The following is an 18,280-nucleotide window of genomic DNA, read 5'->3' on the forward strand; positions in this document are numbered from 1 at the left end:
AGGTAAAATTTTATCTTTTTTTCAAGTTCTGCAAGTTTATAAAAAAATAATCAATCAAAAATAGTTTAAAGTAACTTCAAGAGAGCACACTAAAGCTTGATACAGCACAGCCCACAGCAACCCAAATGCAGCAGCAACACTAAACCCCCCCCCCCCAACTTATCAATTAAAACTACAATCCTATGCACAGCCAAGTATTCCTCACCCTTGCAAAGGTTTTTACAAGTAGCGACTGCAGAAACACCTGTTGCACACCATCCACACTGGGGCTAAGGTACGCGGCTCGCTCCAGTTGCTGTCCCCATTTATGGCCATCTGCTCAAAGCTGCACCGCTCCAGCAAGGCAGCCCGCAGCCCAGGAAATCTATCTTTAGCGTAAGCAGGGTCACCCATCTCCAGCGCCAGAGAACTAAACAGGATTCCGTAATAACTCTCTATGAGAACTTCAAGGCATCTATCCCGTTACTGAAAACATCTAAGAAATGACCTGAGGTTCATTTGGTGAAAAGCAGGGAAAATACTGCTATAGCGTTGCTTTTGGCTTAGGAAAACACGCTAACAGATTTGTGCAGGCATGTATAGAGTAAAGCTTTTCAGCAAAATGCAGCTTATTTAAATGCAAGGATTAAAAACTTGAAAAACCTACTAGCCAGCGGACTAAAGACACAAACCAGAAGCTGAAAGTGAACAAAATCAGGAAGATGCACAAATGCAAAATTCTGGGCAACTGAAACGTCTTGCTGGACCAGCCCAGCTGCCCACGCACTGGCTGGCTGCTGGGACTCCCCCTAGCCCTCTCCTCTCCTGGGATGCTATTTAGGGAGCTTTATCTTTTGGAATTGTAGATGCCTGGTAAAGCTGACATTCCACCACCATGTCGCCCCAGGCTGGGAACGATAAAAGCCTACTACCTAAGGGCACAGGAAAATCACACTAAAGGGTTTCTATTGCAGCTCTGCCCTTTGGATTATCAGTGGCAGTAGGCAAGAGTTCTGCACCGTGAGCCCTTTCCCCAGCTGCAGTCCTGGGTGCTCCCATGCCCAGGCAAGCTGCTGGTTCTTTCCCAAGCAGCATTTTGGGGTGTCCTGAGTGAGAGGCTGAACACCTGCACTGAAACAGAGTGGCCCTGCAGGAAAAGCTCTACCTAAAGATTTTTTTTCTTTCTAAAGAGAAGCTTCAGTTTCACGGGAACTGATGACTAGAGTTTCCCCTCATCTACCTGATGAAACCTTCCACTTATCATCAGAACACAGGAATAATTAATATTCAGCTAGTCATTATAAATGTATTGATTCTACATCAATACTGAAATCCACAACTCCAAATCAGCATTTATTATTACCCTAAAGCATGAAAAAATATTTAAAGCAAAGCTTTTCCACCAGCTCCTCTGCTACCCCTGCAGCAAAGGACTGTATCATTTTCATTTGTTTCTGCTGGTTTCTGTGTTCGGGACAACTAGTTATCTTGCTTCTATGCAGATATCAGCTTCGATATATAAAGGACTTCTATAAAGAAACTCAAACAACAGTTGCAAAATTTCAATTGTAAAAAGAGTACTGATTTAGCTTACTGAAGTCACCTACTCCTAAATGCTTAAAAGCCTACAAAATTTTCCTACTTTTATATCCAAAGTATTTCCCATAGGAAGCAGTTTAGATGCTGCACCACAAGAGAGATGTACTTAACAGAGAACAGGAACAAGGCAAAAGAGACAGCTGAAAGCCATCTTTGTACTTCTGCAGCTTTATGGCATTCTGCTGAGGGGCTAGAGCGGAGGGAAAGGAGACACAACCGGCCTAGCATTAGGGACTAAGGCTGCAACCCCCTAACAAAAGAGCCAAGGAGCAAAGGAGCCACCCAACCTCTGCCCAAAGCCAGCCTTCCGTTTCCAACAAAACCAGCACTATCTACTCCTCACAGGCTTCTGCCATTTCAAAAATACATGCTTCACAAATGTTTTTCCAGCATGAGTTACTTAGGTCTCCACTGAAATTGCCACCTAAAAAAAAAACCCAAGCAAAAAATAGTAACACTTCTGGCTTTGGCTGGGACAACACACATGCTGTCTGTCTATCATGACAGTTAACAAATTAACCTAACATTGCCAAAAAGACATCTATTAAAGTAGTTACCAAAACAAGTGCTACAACCAAGTTTGAAGTCTTCTCAGCTACCTATATTCTCCTGCAGCCAGTCCCTGGGTTTAGCCTGAGGAGCTTCTGCCCACCCAGCGAGCATTAGGAGTCTGCAGTAGTGATCAGGCAACACTACTGCACCAACACATTTGGAAGAGAAAAGTGTGAATTTGTAACTCAACAGAAGTTTTACCTAAAACATCTTTTTGCCGCTCTAGAAAATGTCGAATAGAAGACAGCAAGTCAGAGTGTTCAGTCAGGGGACGTGATGAAAAATACAGCTAGAAAAGATATCCCAAAAGATTAAGTGGGGGAACAGGTTCTCTCACAGAGGGGATGGGACAGGGAAAAACCAGGCGGCTGTTCTTGCAGATGGCTAGATCAAGTGTCATCAACACTTGGTAGCACTTCTCACAATAAAGACAGGGGGTGGGGGGAAAGTAAACGAAAGGAGTAGGATTCCTCAATTAGAAAAACAAAGCCTACTTCAGTCAAAAGCCATCACCACAGAAAATCGCTGGCAGCTACTTACCATGCAGTACCTATCAGGCTCCTATAGCTTGTGCCAGACAAACACACATCATCACAGCAACCTTAATCATCTCTCAATACATCCAAGGTTGTGATGCACAAACACAGTATCACTGTGGGCAGAAAAATTTCTAACCAAAGAATGACGTGTACGAGCCTTCTCTTTAAAAACGTCCAGACTGACAAATTTTTTATTATAATTATACTATCAGCTTACCACTGTACACATATATAAGACTCCGAGACTACAGTAGCCTGTATTGCTTGAGTAAACAACTTAGTATGGATCCCTGTTACCTTATATATCCACTTCAGGAAGAGTATCAGTTGCCCAAACAAAGCAAAAGAGTTTAATGGATGGAAGTAAATTTCCCAGACTTTTGGTAAGTTGAGTAACAGGAGAACGGCCATTTACAGATCTAGATAGAACACATCAGAGCTAATACCACCACTCACCTTTCATTCTTTTAAACCAAATCTCATCCTACTGCTCTTATGAAGAGCTCTGATTCTCTGGCATTTTATTTTAATTAAAAAAACCCTTCTGATCTGTTTTCAGGAAAAAAAAAATTCCTCTTAGAAAATAATTTTTAAAACGTTAACAGTTAACTAGGCTGGTTGGGTCTATCTTCACTGTTGACCGAATGTCTTCTAGCTTCACTTTCTAAATAAATAGCGCATACAGTAGATTATTCAAGGCTCTCAACAGCTGTTACAAAATACCAAACTTGGTAATTAAGTCTAACAGGGCCATACTTTAGCTTTACAGAAGAAAATATTGGCAACATATCCATTTTGAAACAATGCCCCAGTTTTAACCTAAAACAAGAGTAACAAAACGAATTAAAGCAAAAGAGAAGAAAAAAAACCAAAAGGAACCGAAATTTTCAAAACAGTGCTTCTTGAAACTATGATACAGCTCCCCCCTCTTTATCTGAAGACCTATCAATGTCTGCATTTACAAGGTCAACACTTAACTGTAGCACCTGATTTACAATAGCTTATCCTTTAATACTATCAGGCAACCAGAGCAATACTTTAATGAAGAATTCCCAATTCCAAGCATGGAACTCAGTCAAGAGTGACTACACATAAGCTAACAGACCTCATTTAAGTTTACTGGCGTTCACATGCTTGTTTTATCTCAGCATTTAAAAGACCACAGTAAACAGTAGTAGAAGGCAGTAACAGTGCTTAAACCACATTTTAATTAAAAACAGCTGAATTGCCCATATAGCTAACACCCAGAAATCTTTCTGCATGCAACACTTGACTGGAAAAGAAAGCATTTTCAGTTTACTGCTTGTTTTACGGCAGACATTTGTTGAGAACCTGAAGAACAAATTCCTTGGGTTTTTTAGTATTTCCCTAAGCCTGGCTCTGTTCATTCAGAAGACTTTCAGCTGCATACAATTTAAGGATGATACATAACCCGCTGCATAGCAGCAATCAATGATGAAGACAAGAGCAAACACCTGAAATGCTTGTTTCCCTGTGAGCCCTATCTGTTATCAGCCCAATACTGAGAGAAACATCAGCTACGAAGCCAAAACCTATCTTTGTAAAGTCATTTAGGAGTTGCTCTTAGAACCAGCAATTGAGGTAAGGCTGGACTAAAATTGTTACTGCTTCAGGTTCTTCTCCCAGTTACCAAGCACTGTGAAGTTTTGCCAACACTGAGGCCAGCAGCCACGGGAAAAGGCAAGGCAGAATTAATATAATCCCGTAGGATAAAGCATTCCTCTCTTAAATCCACGTGATAGCATCTACATACGTAAATAAGTAAACAGATATGGCATCCTGACAGTATATACAGATGGGAATACTAGACGTGCATAGGTATCTGTATCCCTCACTGCAATGCAAATATATATACATATAAAAAATTAAGTCGGCTGGGCTAAGGACATCAGAAAGAGCAGCACAAAGGTCATTTGTTATCTATCCAAGGGTTGACGCACAAGCAGTCTAGTTACACCGTTGACACAATAATCAACTACTTTAACGTTCTCTATTTTATCAACAATAAAAAGCAAAAGTCAATTAACTGAAATCTCCTGCAGCAGTGAGCCCTGCAGAAATCCGAGAGGTGTGTGTTCTACTGGTGAAGCAAAGCAATCTTCTTCATATACGGGAAGGTGTCTAAACACTCCACTTTTTCTGTTCTGCAGCAGAACAGTTCTTCGTTGCTTTGTTGTCTGGGGGGGGGGGGGGCTGTTTTGCATGTGGCTGGCATTTGCTCCCCCACTCTGAAAAATCCTGAGTGTCTTTCCACATTCAATAAAATAAACCATTACAAAAAAGGCGACTGGCTCCCCTTTTTTTAAAAGAACAGCTTAACACACTGGTTAAGTGACGGAGCATTTACCCTTCGCACGCCTCCGTGCTAGCACAGACCTACAACGCCGCACGCTGCGCGCCATTCCCACCGACTGCTTTAAAAAAAGTTCAGCTCCGCGCTGGAACGACAAAAATAAAACCGCAGCCGGCACCGCCCCGGTGGAGAACGGCAGGTCTGAAACGGTTATTCCTTTCGGAGCGGCGAGACCCGGCCCGTGCTGGCCCCAGGGCTGCACCGCACGCAGGGACGCACGGGGGGCCGCCCCGCGTCCCACCGTCAGGAGCGGCGGGGTTTAACGGAACCAAACCAAGCCAAACCATGCCCGGTTCTGAACGCGGCCCCGACAAGACGCCGGAGCTCGGGTAAACGGCCTCGTCCCGGCAGAGCGGCTCAGGCGGGGGCTTCAAGACGCGACGGTGCGGCGGGACTGGCCCGGAGGTGCGCAGCACCTGCCCGGGCCGCCGGCAAGGAACGGCACTACCGCGGCCTCTCTTCCACTCCCAGCACGGAGCCGCCCGTAGAGCCCCGCTGCGCCGCGCCTTCCCCGGCTGCCGGCCCCGGGCCGGGACGCGCGCCCGCCCGCCGGGAGGGGCGGCCACGTGCGGCCCGGCGGCGGCGGCGCCCCCGCTTCCGTGTTTACACTCCGCTTCCCTCCAATTCCGTGCGCGCCCCAACAGCCCCGCGGGGCGCCGCCACTCCGCCGCTCGCCGCGCTCCCATTGGCGGCCGCCGGCCCCGCCCCGCCGCCCGCCAACGGCGGCCGCCCCTCCCCTCCCGCTCGGGGGGCCCCGGGGGAGCGCGCTGCTTCCGCTACGCAGCGCGCGTGGGGGAGGGGACGCGCGCGCCCCCCCCCCCCCCCCCCCCGCGCCCCCCCCCCCTCCCCTCTCCGCACACGTGGGCCACGGCCCCCGCCCGCGGGCGCCTCCTCCCGCTCCGCCGCCGCAGAGTTTAAAAGGGCACGGGGGGGAGGGGGGGAGGAGATGGCGGACGGTGTCGGGGGGGGACACGGGAGGTGGACACATGGACGCGCAGCGCCCCGGGAGGCCGGGCCGCGGCCCTGCGTACGGAGCGGAGCGAGGCAGCGAGCGCTCGGCCTTCCCGCTCAGACAGCGTGGCGGCGGCGGGAGGAGGGCCGGCCCGGCCCGGCCCGGCCGGGGGAGGCGGGAGGACAACAACCTCGCACACTTCCTGGTTCTGACCCCGGCCGCGCAAACCCCGCAAAACTCCGCCGCCCGCCCCGCCACAACTTCCGCCGCGGCGGCGGCAGCGGGGACGCCCGCGCCGGGGGCAGGTGCCGCGGAGCGCCGGCGGCCGCACGCCGGGCCGGCCGCACGGACGGGATCACTTCCTGATTGCCCCCCGGTGCTTCCCCTCCCGCCGCCGCAGCTTTCCCCCCCTCCCCGCTCCCCGCCGCCATCCCTTCCCGCCCCGGCGCTGCCGGCGGCGCGGTGCAGCCGCGCGGGGCAGCTTACCGGCCCGGATGAGGAGGTCGAGCTGGTTCGTGGGCCCCTCATGCAGGGACGTCGCCATGTTTACGCTGCCGGAGCGGCTTCACATTGACCGGCGGGCGGACGCGCGCCGGGAACGCGCGCGGGGCCCGGCGGCGGGGCGCGCTCCCGCGGGGCGGCGCGGCGCGGGCGGCGGATAGGGCGCGCGGCGCGGGCACCGCCACGGCGCGGCGGCGGCGGCGGGAGCGCTTCCTGCGGGGCGGCGCGGCGCACGCGATCCTTCCGCCGCCGGCCTCAGACAGGAAGTGCCGCGCCGGCACTCGCCGCCGCCGCAGCGCGGGACCGCCCGCGGGCGGGGGAAGCCGCCGGGGCCCCGCCGGCCGCCCGGGGCGCGGAGAGTGCCTCCCCCGCCGCCCCGCGGGAGCGCGGCCCGAGAGGCGACCGGGGCCGGCGGCGGCCCGAGCGCCGGCCCCGCCATCGCCCCGCCGCTCGCCGCTCCGTGCCCCGCTGACGCGCCCGGAGCGCTGGCCCCGGCCCCCGCCTACCGACACAGCCCCTTTCCACGGGGGCAGCGCTCCCCTCGGGATAAGCCCGTTAGTCCTCACCCGGGCAACCTTAATCAGTCCGGCCCTAGGCTAATTGCCGGGCCACCTACTCCAGCCGTGCTTTGCCAGGAGGCTCCGGGCTTATGGAACGCGATTATCCCCCTCGTCCCCCTGACGGGAGCAGGGCCGAGCCCAGGGGAACTTCAGGCGCCTTTTCCAGCCCGCCTGGGGCCCCATCCTCATCAAACCCACCCCCCGGGCGCATCCGCAGGGACAAAAGCTGCATCGCTCGCTTAATTGAAAATACAACCAGCACCACCGCTGCGCAGGGATGTCTCCTCTCCCCTCTGAAGAACAACCCGCTTCAGCAACACCGCAGCCTGCCCGGCCCGCGCTGCAGCTGCACAGCGGCACGGCGGGAGAAGATGCTCTGCAGGCTCCCCGGCTGAGTCCCTGTGCTGCTCGCTGCTTACTCTCGGGGTAAAACTTCAGAGCTGCATGCCAAGAGCAGCAGCTGTGCCAAGAAGACCAAAGTATGTCCCGCACAGAGATCACACATAGGAGCCTGCACAGAGCTTCGCATGGAGATCATGCATAGGAGCACGCATGAAGAAGCTACACTTGGAGCTCACACACAGGAGCCTGCACAGAGCTCACGCATGGAGCTCACGCATAGGAGCTCCTGCCTTCACGCCACGCACACCTGACGAGGCCCGTGTTATTAAGCCATTAGCAAAAGTATCGAGCAACCGCTTACTGCCCAAAGAGGCTCCCCTGTACACAACAGCTTCACAGCTCCGCTACAAAAAGGTGAAGGGCACCGGCTGCGTCAATCTGACAAGAAGGTGTCTCTCCCTTTTTTAGTAGTTTTAGTAATTTTTTAGTCCTCTCAAGTTTTAGTAGTCCTAGGACCTAGACCACATGCAAACATTTTGAAGCATTTTTCCCCAGCACAGAAATCGCAGAGTAGCATTCAGCATAAACCACCTCCAACTGGCACATTCAGGACCTCAAACTTTTGACAGGTCATACACCTGCTGCAACTCTCACAGCTTCTTAGGAATACAATTTGACAATCACGTTTATACACACAAATAAAAATTCAGGCATTTTGTAGACTTCACTCATCTATTCCTGGCTGTAAGGAATTAAATCTTTTCATCACCTCAACAGATAACGAATGAGACCTGCAAGCGAGATCACTCAGTCTCACATTCGAGCCGTGATATCTAAAGGTAGGTCTGTGCGGAAGTTTTGCCAGCCGAGCTCTTTCCAGCCAGAAGCATGGACAAAAAAGGCATGCTCTGCCAGCTGTGACGGCAACAAGCTCTCATGCAGATACAGCTCTGCCAGCAGCAGAGTGCTCCTGTCAGCTTGTGTTATTCAGAGAGGTGGAACAGCAGTGTTAACAAGAATTCCTTCTGTCAGCATTTCCACTAGGGGACTCTGCTGTATTCTCCAGCAGAAATTTTTCTCATGGAGACAAGCCCAAGGACAAGTAAAGGCATTTTAAGTAGGCGTGCACTTTAATGTGCAATAAAACTTCATAACCCTTCATTAAAACATCCTCAAATTGACGTGGAAACCTCCTGCAGCATAGTTTAGCAGCACCGTAGATTCAGCTTGCATACAGAGTATGGAAATACCTGTGCACTCATGTCACTTTGTCTTGTGTACCTACTGTTATTAAAAACCATAATTTACCTCCACTTCTCTTCAAGCTGTTAGGTCCGCAACAACAAAACACAGTTAAAAATAGTTTTCCAGTTTAGATCCAAATCAAAAGGTGCACTAAGACACTAAATACCTTTGAAGATTCAGACCTGTGTCAATAGGTGTTCACACTTACTTTGGAAAAGATGCATTCACAGCTTGTCTGCTTTACTGTTCGCTCTGCAATTCAGTGGGGATTGTTTACTGATTGCAACTTACAGTCACAAACGGGAAGCATTTGACTCCTGTCCAAGTTGTTCCCTCAACCCGCTATGGGTGGAACAAAGTTCTGAGTAAGATATGTGGACTCCTTGAATAAGTGCATTCAAGTAACTGGCACGTGTAATTTTTGACAAACACCATGTGTCCAAAACAAATAAAAAACCCAGTATAAAACATCAAGTTCTTGATCTAATAACGGTTTTCTAAGCAACATTTATTTACTACTGCGAGCACAGACTTAGCACAGTGTTTGCCAATTCACATGAAATGGACTCGAACAGCTGCACACATTATTCTGATTCTTCGCTCTCCCTGATCGTACATGGAGAGAGTATCTTTGGATGCCCAAGGGATTCCAGTCAGTTCAAAAAAGTCCAAGCCCATGCACTTCCAAGATTATAATCTACACAACTACCACAAATCTATGAAATGATCACTTTGACCTGTGCCCAACCTATTTATACAAGTATAGTATTAAAGCATAACACTGTCTTTAAGGAGGAATGTGATTTTTCCCAGAAGTTCTGCAGTTCTGTTTAAACTATACGATTTCCATAATTTTATGCTGGACACTAATTGATTTGTCACACTAATAAAATCTTACCATTTCAGGGGAAGAGAGACAGTCAATAGAGAAAAAAGTAAACATGCTCTTAATTTTTTCACTTCTTTTAAAGCCTCCTTTCTAGGCAGAAGGCTAACAAAGAGCGCTACAAAATCTACTCAAAGAGTGCTGGTGGCCCAACGAGGCAAGAAGTATTTACTGTAATGTAACAAGACAACATAACATTACAGATTAACTTATGTTTCTCTGGCATGAAAAATGTAGAAAAAAATAACAGAAGTAAACATCATCATTCTTTGTCAGCCAGAAATGTATTTCTTAGCCTACTATCTTTTCTTAACTGTTAAATGTACAGAGACTAAGCTTTACCGTAATTTTGTAAACCACAAGCTCAGCTGTCAAGACAGCCAGGTAGACCTACATGCTCATCCCATGCTACATCTACCAGCTGCCAGAAACAACAACAACAAAAAAAGTCAACATGTTCTAATATGCAGGAAAGCTACCATTCAAAACTGTGCTTATGACACACAGGAATGTAGTCAGTCATAAGTAATTTCAAGACAATAACAAGTTAGCACATTTTTAGCTGACAGCACCTCCGTGCCTGTGCACTTCAGAGTCTTTGGTAGATAAGGAACTTGGACAACAGGAACACCCAAGTGAATTGTATCCCGCTACTTGTACAAACACACAAGTAAAACACGTATCAACTCACACTTTCTTCTCAAGGGATACGGACAACTTTGTTCACATCAAAGGAAATAAGCTTCACTACTTCTTTGCAATATGCACCAGTTAAACTTCATCCTGATTATTTTGAAAAAGTGAAAGACAACTCAGGAGAAGAAGCTGGATGCGATTAAATGTATGAAAGGCCACGGATGTAAAAATTCAAAATACGAAAAACTAAAAGGTTTCAGCATAAGTGAATGGGTGTGGGATCAATTATCTCAAGCACTTCCTCGAACAGCCCTCAAAACCAATACAGCATTCAGTGGCTACAGAGGAATTGTCAGTCTCCTCTCCTGTTGTCTCCCATGCAAAGTTGCCCTACCCACAGTTCTGACAAATAGGTTGAAAACATTCCATGGTAACAGACTGTAGTTCCTCTCAGAAAACTATTTCACAAGCTTTGTGACTTGAAAAGCTTCAAGTACAGCCTGCCAGCAGCACTTCACTAACAGCAAATGATGAGCCAAGAAAGAAAAAACTCCACACATTTAACTACTTTTAGCCACAGAGGTTTCCAGTTGTATTCTAGTATGACAAAGCTACCCTGGGAAAAAGCAATTATCATAAAGCAGTCACTTATTGTTACAGAGGTGATATGTCTGACTTCATTTAAGCAAGTAGTCAAGGGCAGATGGCAATCTGTCCAAGGGTAGTATTTGCAGTCTACATGAGAAATTGCAAGCAACAAAAGAAAAACAAAACTGAAGGTTTTTAGCTTGGTTGACATTTCAAGTAACTTCAGAAGTCCAAGTATGTCCTGTCCTGAGCATCAAAACTGCCTACAAATTTTAAATAGTTACAGAAAGGTCAGTTCTTCTCAGCACCCTGAAGAAATTCACATCTAATACTTAGAGAAGTAGTTGCTGTCCTCAACAGCAGGCTATCAAATTGTTGATAATTATTACTGCATCACAAGGATAACAATACAAGGAAACATGTTTAAGTTAGATTCCAGAAACATGCAAGAAGACGCAGCAGTCTCCTTTATCAGCACATCAACATAACCATTACTATCCACTGTGGATTCGTGGTAGAAAAACTCAACAGTAATAGCAAAATAAACTCAAAAGTGTCCCTGGAGGAACCAGGGAAATACTGAGCAACAGGGTCAGTGACCACACCAAATTTATCTTCCTGACTACACCACATGAAGTCTAGTTATACCAAAGCCATGAGTCTGTCACAATCTGCACCTCTGATCAGGATCCTGGTGTCACTATTCATATGGCAATTAGTGGTTCCACACAGAAAAACAGGTGTGTTCTCAGGATTTGGTACTACCTTTGACAAACAGAAAAGGAGTTACTCAAAATAGCAAGTGTCTACATTACAGCATTACTACCTGTGAATGTGGAACCAGAAAAAAATCGGCTGTCACAAAAAAAAAAAAAACCAACCAAAATTGATATATGCACTTCCCTGCCTCATAATGAAATTCCTTAACTTCAGGGCAGTCTAGCTAAATCAGGTATTTACATCACACATTACATGATTTTACAAAATGGACAGTATTTGAGACTGGTAATAGGCTGGCATATGAATTATGCCACCATTAAGCAACTTCTCTGTTCAAGCCCTAGCATTTACAATTCCTTAAGACTTCTCCATTAACAACAAATGTCTGTTCTATAAGCCCACTGAACCTTTATAAGGACTAAATGTCCTGCTCAAACACATACGGCTTCACTGTGATCCTAGAATTTGTCAAATACAACCTCCCTTTTAATAGACAGATCACCTTTTAAAATTGTTACTTTCAACTTTGTCACTGTATTTTTGATCAGTAAGGACCACGATGGTTTTGGCATGCCATACTGCATTCTAATTTCAAGATACAAACCACAAAATTTTTCAGCTCACATTAGTATAATGCTGTGGCTGAGTCTTCACAGTAACATCCGGCAATTTCTCACTCCCAGCTGCAACTGGAATTGGGAGTTGAGAGGAGCGTGCATCTGTACATCTCAAGTCCAACCCATAATGCCCCACACTAGCAAGCCATTCAATTAGCCTCACACCAGCCTCATAAAATAAAAATTATGCCTGAAATGAGTAGTTAAATTAGGCTTTATCACAAGCCTTGCAGTGTTCTTTCAGTATGAATGGAGCACTGAACACACCAAGGCAGAAACCTGAAATCTAGAAGGAACTGGACACCGCAACCTGACTGTTACCGTCACGTTAAAATAGTATCATCCATAGAGCAGCTGCATAGCTCTTTTCATTAACTTCTCAGAAAAGGAAACACCAGCAAGGATGACATAAATTTTAGGCTGCAGCTGAATTTTATTTCTGAGTTAAGAATGTTACTGAGAACAGTATATGCCCTGGGCGTAACTGCTCCAAGTGCTATACTACAGCACATGCAATGGGAGGGGGATCGTTTTGTTTCGCCGTCATCAACATTTAACTAGGAAAAACGCAACTGATTTCTTGGCAGAGTGGGAAATCACACTGATGTAGCAGCAGCATGGTGTCAAAAATAAAATTAGTTCACATTCAAAGGACAAATTCTTAACCCATGAATGTGTTAGAGGCATCTAATTCCTGCAGTAAAGCAAATACTGCACGCAAAGTTTTACCTTGCTTTTGTCTAGCTAACGGGCTTCATCTTAGCTCTTTGATGAAGGCAGTACCAACTTAAACTGAGAGCTTAATCAAGTTGTTAGAACGTCCAAACTCTTGTTTGTAGTCAGTTGAGCCTTCTAAAGCAAACTGCTCTCCACTTTCAAAAATCTCATCAAGCTGTCAGCGTAAGGAAATTAAGTTCAACCAATAGGGTATGTCAACACTACCTGAACATATACCAGATGTTAGCGTTAACTCATTTTTTTTTAAGTCAGTTTAATCAAATAATGTCTGGACAAAATGGATGATCACAATGTTTTGTTGATCCCTTACACACACATGCCGTAATCAAAGGTAAGATGCTAACCAGACCTAATACTGAGCTCTTAGTATATGGTATTAAACAACTGATGAAAACTTAGCTGAGATAACCAAAGAGTTCACAGGCTCAACTCATACAAAAGAAGTCAAGGGAAGCAGTTTTAATTATAATGAGAGAATACATATAAAAGCAGAAGGAAGAACTAGTAACTAAAGACTTTATATAGAGATATAAAGCTGGTTTCAACGGTGACAACAGTCTAAGTAGCAATCTGAAATTTCCTCTGTAAAAAGATTTGCCTTGAAGTATATTTTTTATTTATGCATTTGTTTAAATTGGAGGAGGAGTTAAGCCTAAATCTCACTGTTTATTCAACCTCCTCCATCCTTAAGAATGGTTACCATTTACATGTTAGTTTTAACTGAACTTCCTGGTAAGGGGGAAAAAGTATTAGAAGATTACAGACAAACATACCATCATTGTTGTCTTTGTAGGTCAGTATTTTTCCATCAGATTGTAATCCTGGAGGGGCTCATTTTCAGATCCCCATTTTTTCATGCAGATCTTCTACCCCCCTGTGGCAATAACATTTTCAGAATTAAAACAGACTTTCAACTTGCACCACAGGGAGGATTTCTGATGGAACATCAAATGAAAAAATGTGGTGACAGTTCACAGGTCAAACGGTATTCTCAACTTCTTGAATGCAGTGGTTTTGTTTCCTCTTTAATCTTACAAATTGTGAGGAAAAAAAACCCAATACTGTACTTGTAACTTTGATGATTAATAAAAAAAATAAGGGGAAAAATACTATTGATACAAGAAGTTAGATTCACTGAATCAATTAAATCAGAGTGTATAGTAGCAATATGATTTTGGTATACCTCTCATAGTGATCAAGCTTTACTGTACCTACAGCAACATCTGCTTCATAGCTGCCTACTGTTCAACAAGATTTGTAAACAACAAATAATGCTAGTTTTGCAAATTCATCGTAAGTGGGGTAACAGAGAAGAAAAATAGGACCTGTGCAGACATCAGATCAGCACAAAGAGAGTTCAGAAAGTACTACCCAATTTTAATGACAATGTTCCCAATAACTTGGTGTTTTTAAAACGGCATTATCCTACTGAAATACTCATCTAATGCCTTACTTGACTAGAAGGCTAGGCATCACCCGTGTACAAGATCTGCTGATCATGACTGTGGTACCTTCAACACTGCGCATATGGTAAATCCAAAGATTAGATTACCCCCATTAACACACCTACACATCCACCGCACAGGTTCTGTGTCATGACCAACAAACAGAACTATAGCAACAGTTGATTTCAGACTGACTGATTCTTTAAAGTCAGCAGCTTCTGCTGTTAGGTAAACTACAAAGATTTTGCTGAATAAATCCTAGAATTGAAGTGGTAATTAACGACAAATAACTACTCGGGAAATGGAAGCCTACAAAATCTGGATATTATTGAAGAATTGTTAAGAAGGATGTATTGTTTATGATGCAAACACTTTCACTGTTGCAGGAAACAAACTTCTAAGACTGTAACACTCAGAACCAACAGTCCAAAGGTACCACTCCTAAGAATATCATACACACAGGAAAAGAAATTTAAACACTGTCAATCTAAAGCTTATACTTTTCCTTTCAAACATCATAAAAGGCACTCACTACTTCCACTCAGAATGTCATTCGGTCATCTGAGAAGATCAAAATTCCTACATTTTGTTTTCCCTAGAAAACTCCTTTGTCAAGATTTTTTTATATTCCAAGCAAACAGGCAGTTTTCTTCTGGAACAGGACAAAAAAAGAAAAAAAAAATCTAACTTGAACCATTAAGTCTTTCTTGCTGGTTAAAAGACTCTTCGGTTTTACTTTTATAGTTAATGGATTAATTTTATAATTAAAGGATTAATGATCCCTGATTAATGAATCAAGATAGATTATTGGGAAACAGGCTGGAAAGAGTCTGACAGGCAAAACCCCCATACTCTGCTAGAATTAACTAAAAATTCATCAGTAATTACAGACACAGCTATTTGTAATTATTATATAGCCTGTATTATTTGAATTGTGGTTTCATAAGTGCAGGAAGTTTTTTAATACCAAACAACATTACAGGTCCTGATTCTACATTCAGATCAGCACCGACAGTCCCTACAGTCCACAGTGTCTCAAATCCAACCACAGAACAGCAAACCACTAACAGAACCATTCACTGCACAGCACAAATCATCTCTTCAGTGTCCCAAGTAATTTTTACCACATCAGCTAGCCCATTACATTTATCACAAGGGGTACTGATCCCTACCTCTGAAGGCTAGGATAATACTATGTTTTACTAAATTACGCAGCTTTTGATTAGCTGCAAAGTAGCTGGAGGCTCTTGGAATATGTATGCTGTAACACTGTAAAGCATGTAAATCAGTAGTCATTGGAATTGCCAATGGACTGTCACAGGAAGAAGAAAAAAAAAAAAAACCCACCAGGTCCATGGCCAACAGTAGAGATACTGACAGCTGGGTGTGTATGACGTTACGTGGATATGTATGATTTCAAATACTGCCAAGACTTCTTTAAGATGAGCTTTTAGTATTTACCATGCTGTCTGTAGAGTCTAGAACCACAAAAGATAAGTCTACTCATTCTTGGTGCAACAACTATACATTATCAAATAATGTGAATTTTTTTGTAGCAATTAATTCTGACATTTATGAAGTAGAATCAGTTGAGACTTATTTAGCAACAATTGATTTTTCTTCTAAGATGCACAGAAATCAAACTGTTGCACCTATCTAAATTAGGATCATTAGCATAATAAAGATATGCACTTCAGAAAATTAGCATCTTAAAACATCTTTCAATAAACACTATTATACCTTGTTTACTTGTTACTGCCTTAGCCTGCTTTCTCATGAATATTTCCTATGGCACCCTTTACCACCTCTCCCAGTACCTCTTCCCTTCCCCTACAAAAATTAAAAATTAAAAAACGCATCCAGATTCACTCTCCTGCAACTCAATACTAAAGGCACACTACCAAAATGAATGTTTCTTGGGGCCTTTATACTTTCTCTCCACCCAATTTACCTCTCTGTATCTGCGATGAATTCAGAAAGACTCTTGGTACCAAAACACCTTGGTCAAAACACATGCCCCCCAGTACTGCCTCCCCCAGAACACTCTAAATTAAGCACTTCTTTCATCAACACTAGATAAAAACTCTGTGCAAGAACCATTAGTCACTGTCACGTATAATTACACCATGAAAACTGCACTGGACTAATGGTATATATACTATACAAATAATAACGAAAATAGCATTGGAACGGCTGTGCAAGGGGAGATTACCTCTCTCTCCAAAGACCTTTTAGAATCACAAATGGTAATAGTCACAAACAGCTTTTAGAATCTTCATTCATTTCTCCTCTACATTGCTCTAAGTTGGCTTTTTAGTGCACATTGTAATTTTTATATAAAAACTATTAAAACAAAGTTTTAAATATTTGGACTTATTTTAATATTTTATAACTAAATTTTGAAAGACAAATTAACTTCAAAGTCATTGCAAAATTAAAAAAAAAACACAAAAAATCTCAGCAAATAACACAACCAAACTATCTGCAGTCAAGACATTCCTCAACATTTCGAGCCACAAACTCACCGTAACATTGTATCAACTGCCCTATATATTTTAAGACTGTACTTTCAAACATCAAAACTTGGAAGCAGCCACATATTTGTTTCTTTGAACAGTAGCTTAATAATAATAATAATTTAAGAATTCATACAGAACATCTACCAGTTTTTAACTGTCATTTCCACCAATTTATTGTGGCCGGAAAATGATACTTAAGAACATAGAGTTCATTTGCGGTAGCTTTTTATTCTAAAATAATTGTTTGTTCTGTTAGTCATTAGTCTACCAAAATCTTACAAGAAACAGCAGACTTAGTGTTTAAAAGCAACACTTCTGATGCACAAGCCTTCAAAGTATAAGCTCTTCAAGGTTTTCAAATACAAGTTTAATTTAGAAAACTCAAGCTTCTTGGGAAGAACACCTGCACTTCTCACTTACCTTACTCTTAAAAAAATGTATTACCACCGTCAAAAATAAATAAAAAAGTATATATTTCATATCTTTTCTTTACCTGAATTTGTTGAACTTATAATTACCATATTTAAATCAAAACACATTTGAAAAAACTGGAATTTTAAGTATTGTCCCAAAACCCGAACCATGCACTCATTCATGCACATCCTATAAGCTGATGCACGTGATTTTTGATGCAGTGCTACAGGAGATTAATATCCAGCTTCAGAAAGATGTATGAGCAATAGCATCTACTGTACAGAGAAATTTGAACTGAAAGCCACCTAATCTGATGGGAATGCAGTGTGTTTACTGGGCTGCAAAGTTAAGCAGCTGCAAGAAAAGAAGAGTCTTTCTGATTTCTTTTGCTTCCTTGACATCATGAATTCAAACAAACAACTCTAAATTACGCAGCCCAAGGATAGGAACGTATGCCATCCATGGTCTAGTCCAGTGGTCTCACCAGTTCAGTATGGAGTGCCCAAGACCTGTCCTCCCTTTGGTTACACATCTGTGTACTCCCTACTCCAGCACTCATCAGGCCCTTGGTTGAGCCATATCACAGCATCGTTTAGGTTGGAAAACACCTTTAAGATCAAGTCCAATCGTTAACCTAGCACTGCCAAGTCCACCACTAAACCATGTCCCTAAGTGCTATGTCAACATGCTAATCCAGCAGAAAGTTAGCTAAACAAAAATACAGAAGCGTTGAGTGTTTCCTGGCTATATTTTCTTGCAAAATTGGCTTACTGAAATGGCTAAAAAAGGTTTAATGAGGACGAGAAGTAGCGCAAATAAGCAAGCGGGAGGGACAACTGGAATTGCAGCCCAGCAGCAGCCTGGCAGTCAGATGTAATTAGGCTCCCACAGGAGCACAACTTTCATCTCTTCAGACAGCTTAAACTTTGGTCCCTCTCAGAAAGTTCAAAGCTCCTGATCACGTTCTTCGGAGAGAGGTGTATGGAAAGATACACGCTTGTCACTAAACAGGTCAGCTGCCTTAACACCAAAGTTCTACCTCTTCGTAACTTGTTATTTTACCACATAGAGTTA

General features: G+C 44.2%; 1 protein-coding gene across 8 annotated transcripts in view; it reads right to left on the minus strand.

Annotated features, from left to right (window-relative positions):
- Positions 1-18,280, minus strand: part of ELF2 (E74 like ETS transcription factor 2) — a 39,399-nt gene that overhangs the window by 11,252 nt on the left and 9,867 nt on the right. For 2 of the 8 annotated variants that reach the window (XM_055701941.1, XM_055701934.1), the window contains exon 1: positions 6,482-6,706. The exons of 3 other annotated variants lie outside the window; for them this stretch is intronic. In XM_055701941.1, coding sequence (XP_055557916.1) covers positions 6,482-6,539 — 58 coding nt within the window. In that variant the 5' untranslated portion in view covers positions 6,540-6,706. Of the gene's footprint in view, positions 1-205; positions 2,100-2,135; positions 2,156-6,481; positions 6,707-18,280 lie in introns of those variants that run through there. 3 more of the 8 variants (XM_027805456.2, XM_055701970.1, XM_027805457.2) reach the window with 3 other exon arrangements.

Source organism: Falco cherrug, chromosome 1 (genome assembly GCF_023634085.1).
Source record: "Falco cherrug isolate bFalChe1 chromosome 1, bFalChe1.pri, whole genome shotgun sequence".
Lineage (NCBI taxonomy): Eukaryota > Metazoa > Chordata > Aves > Falconiformes > Falconidae > Falco > Falco cherrug.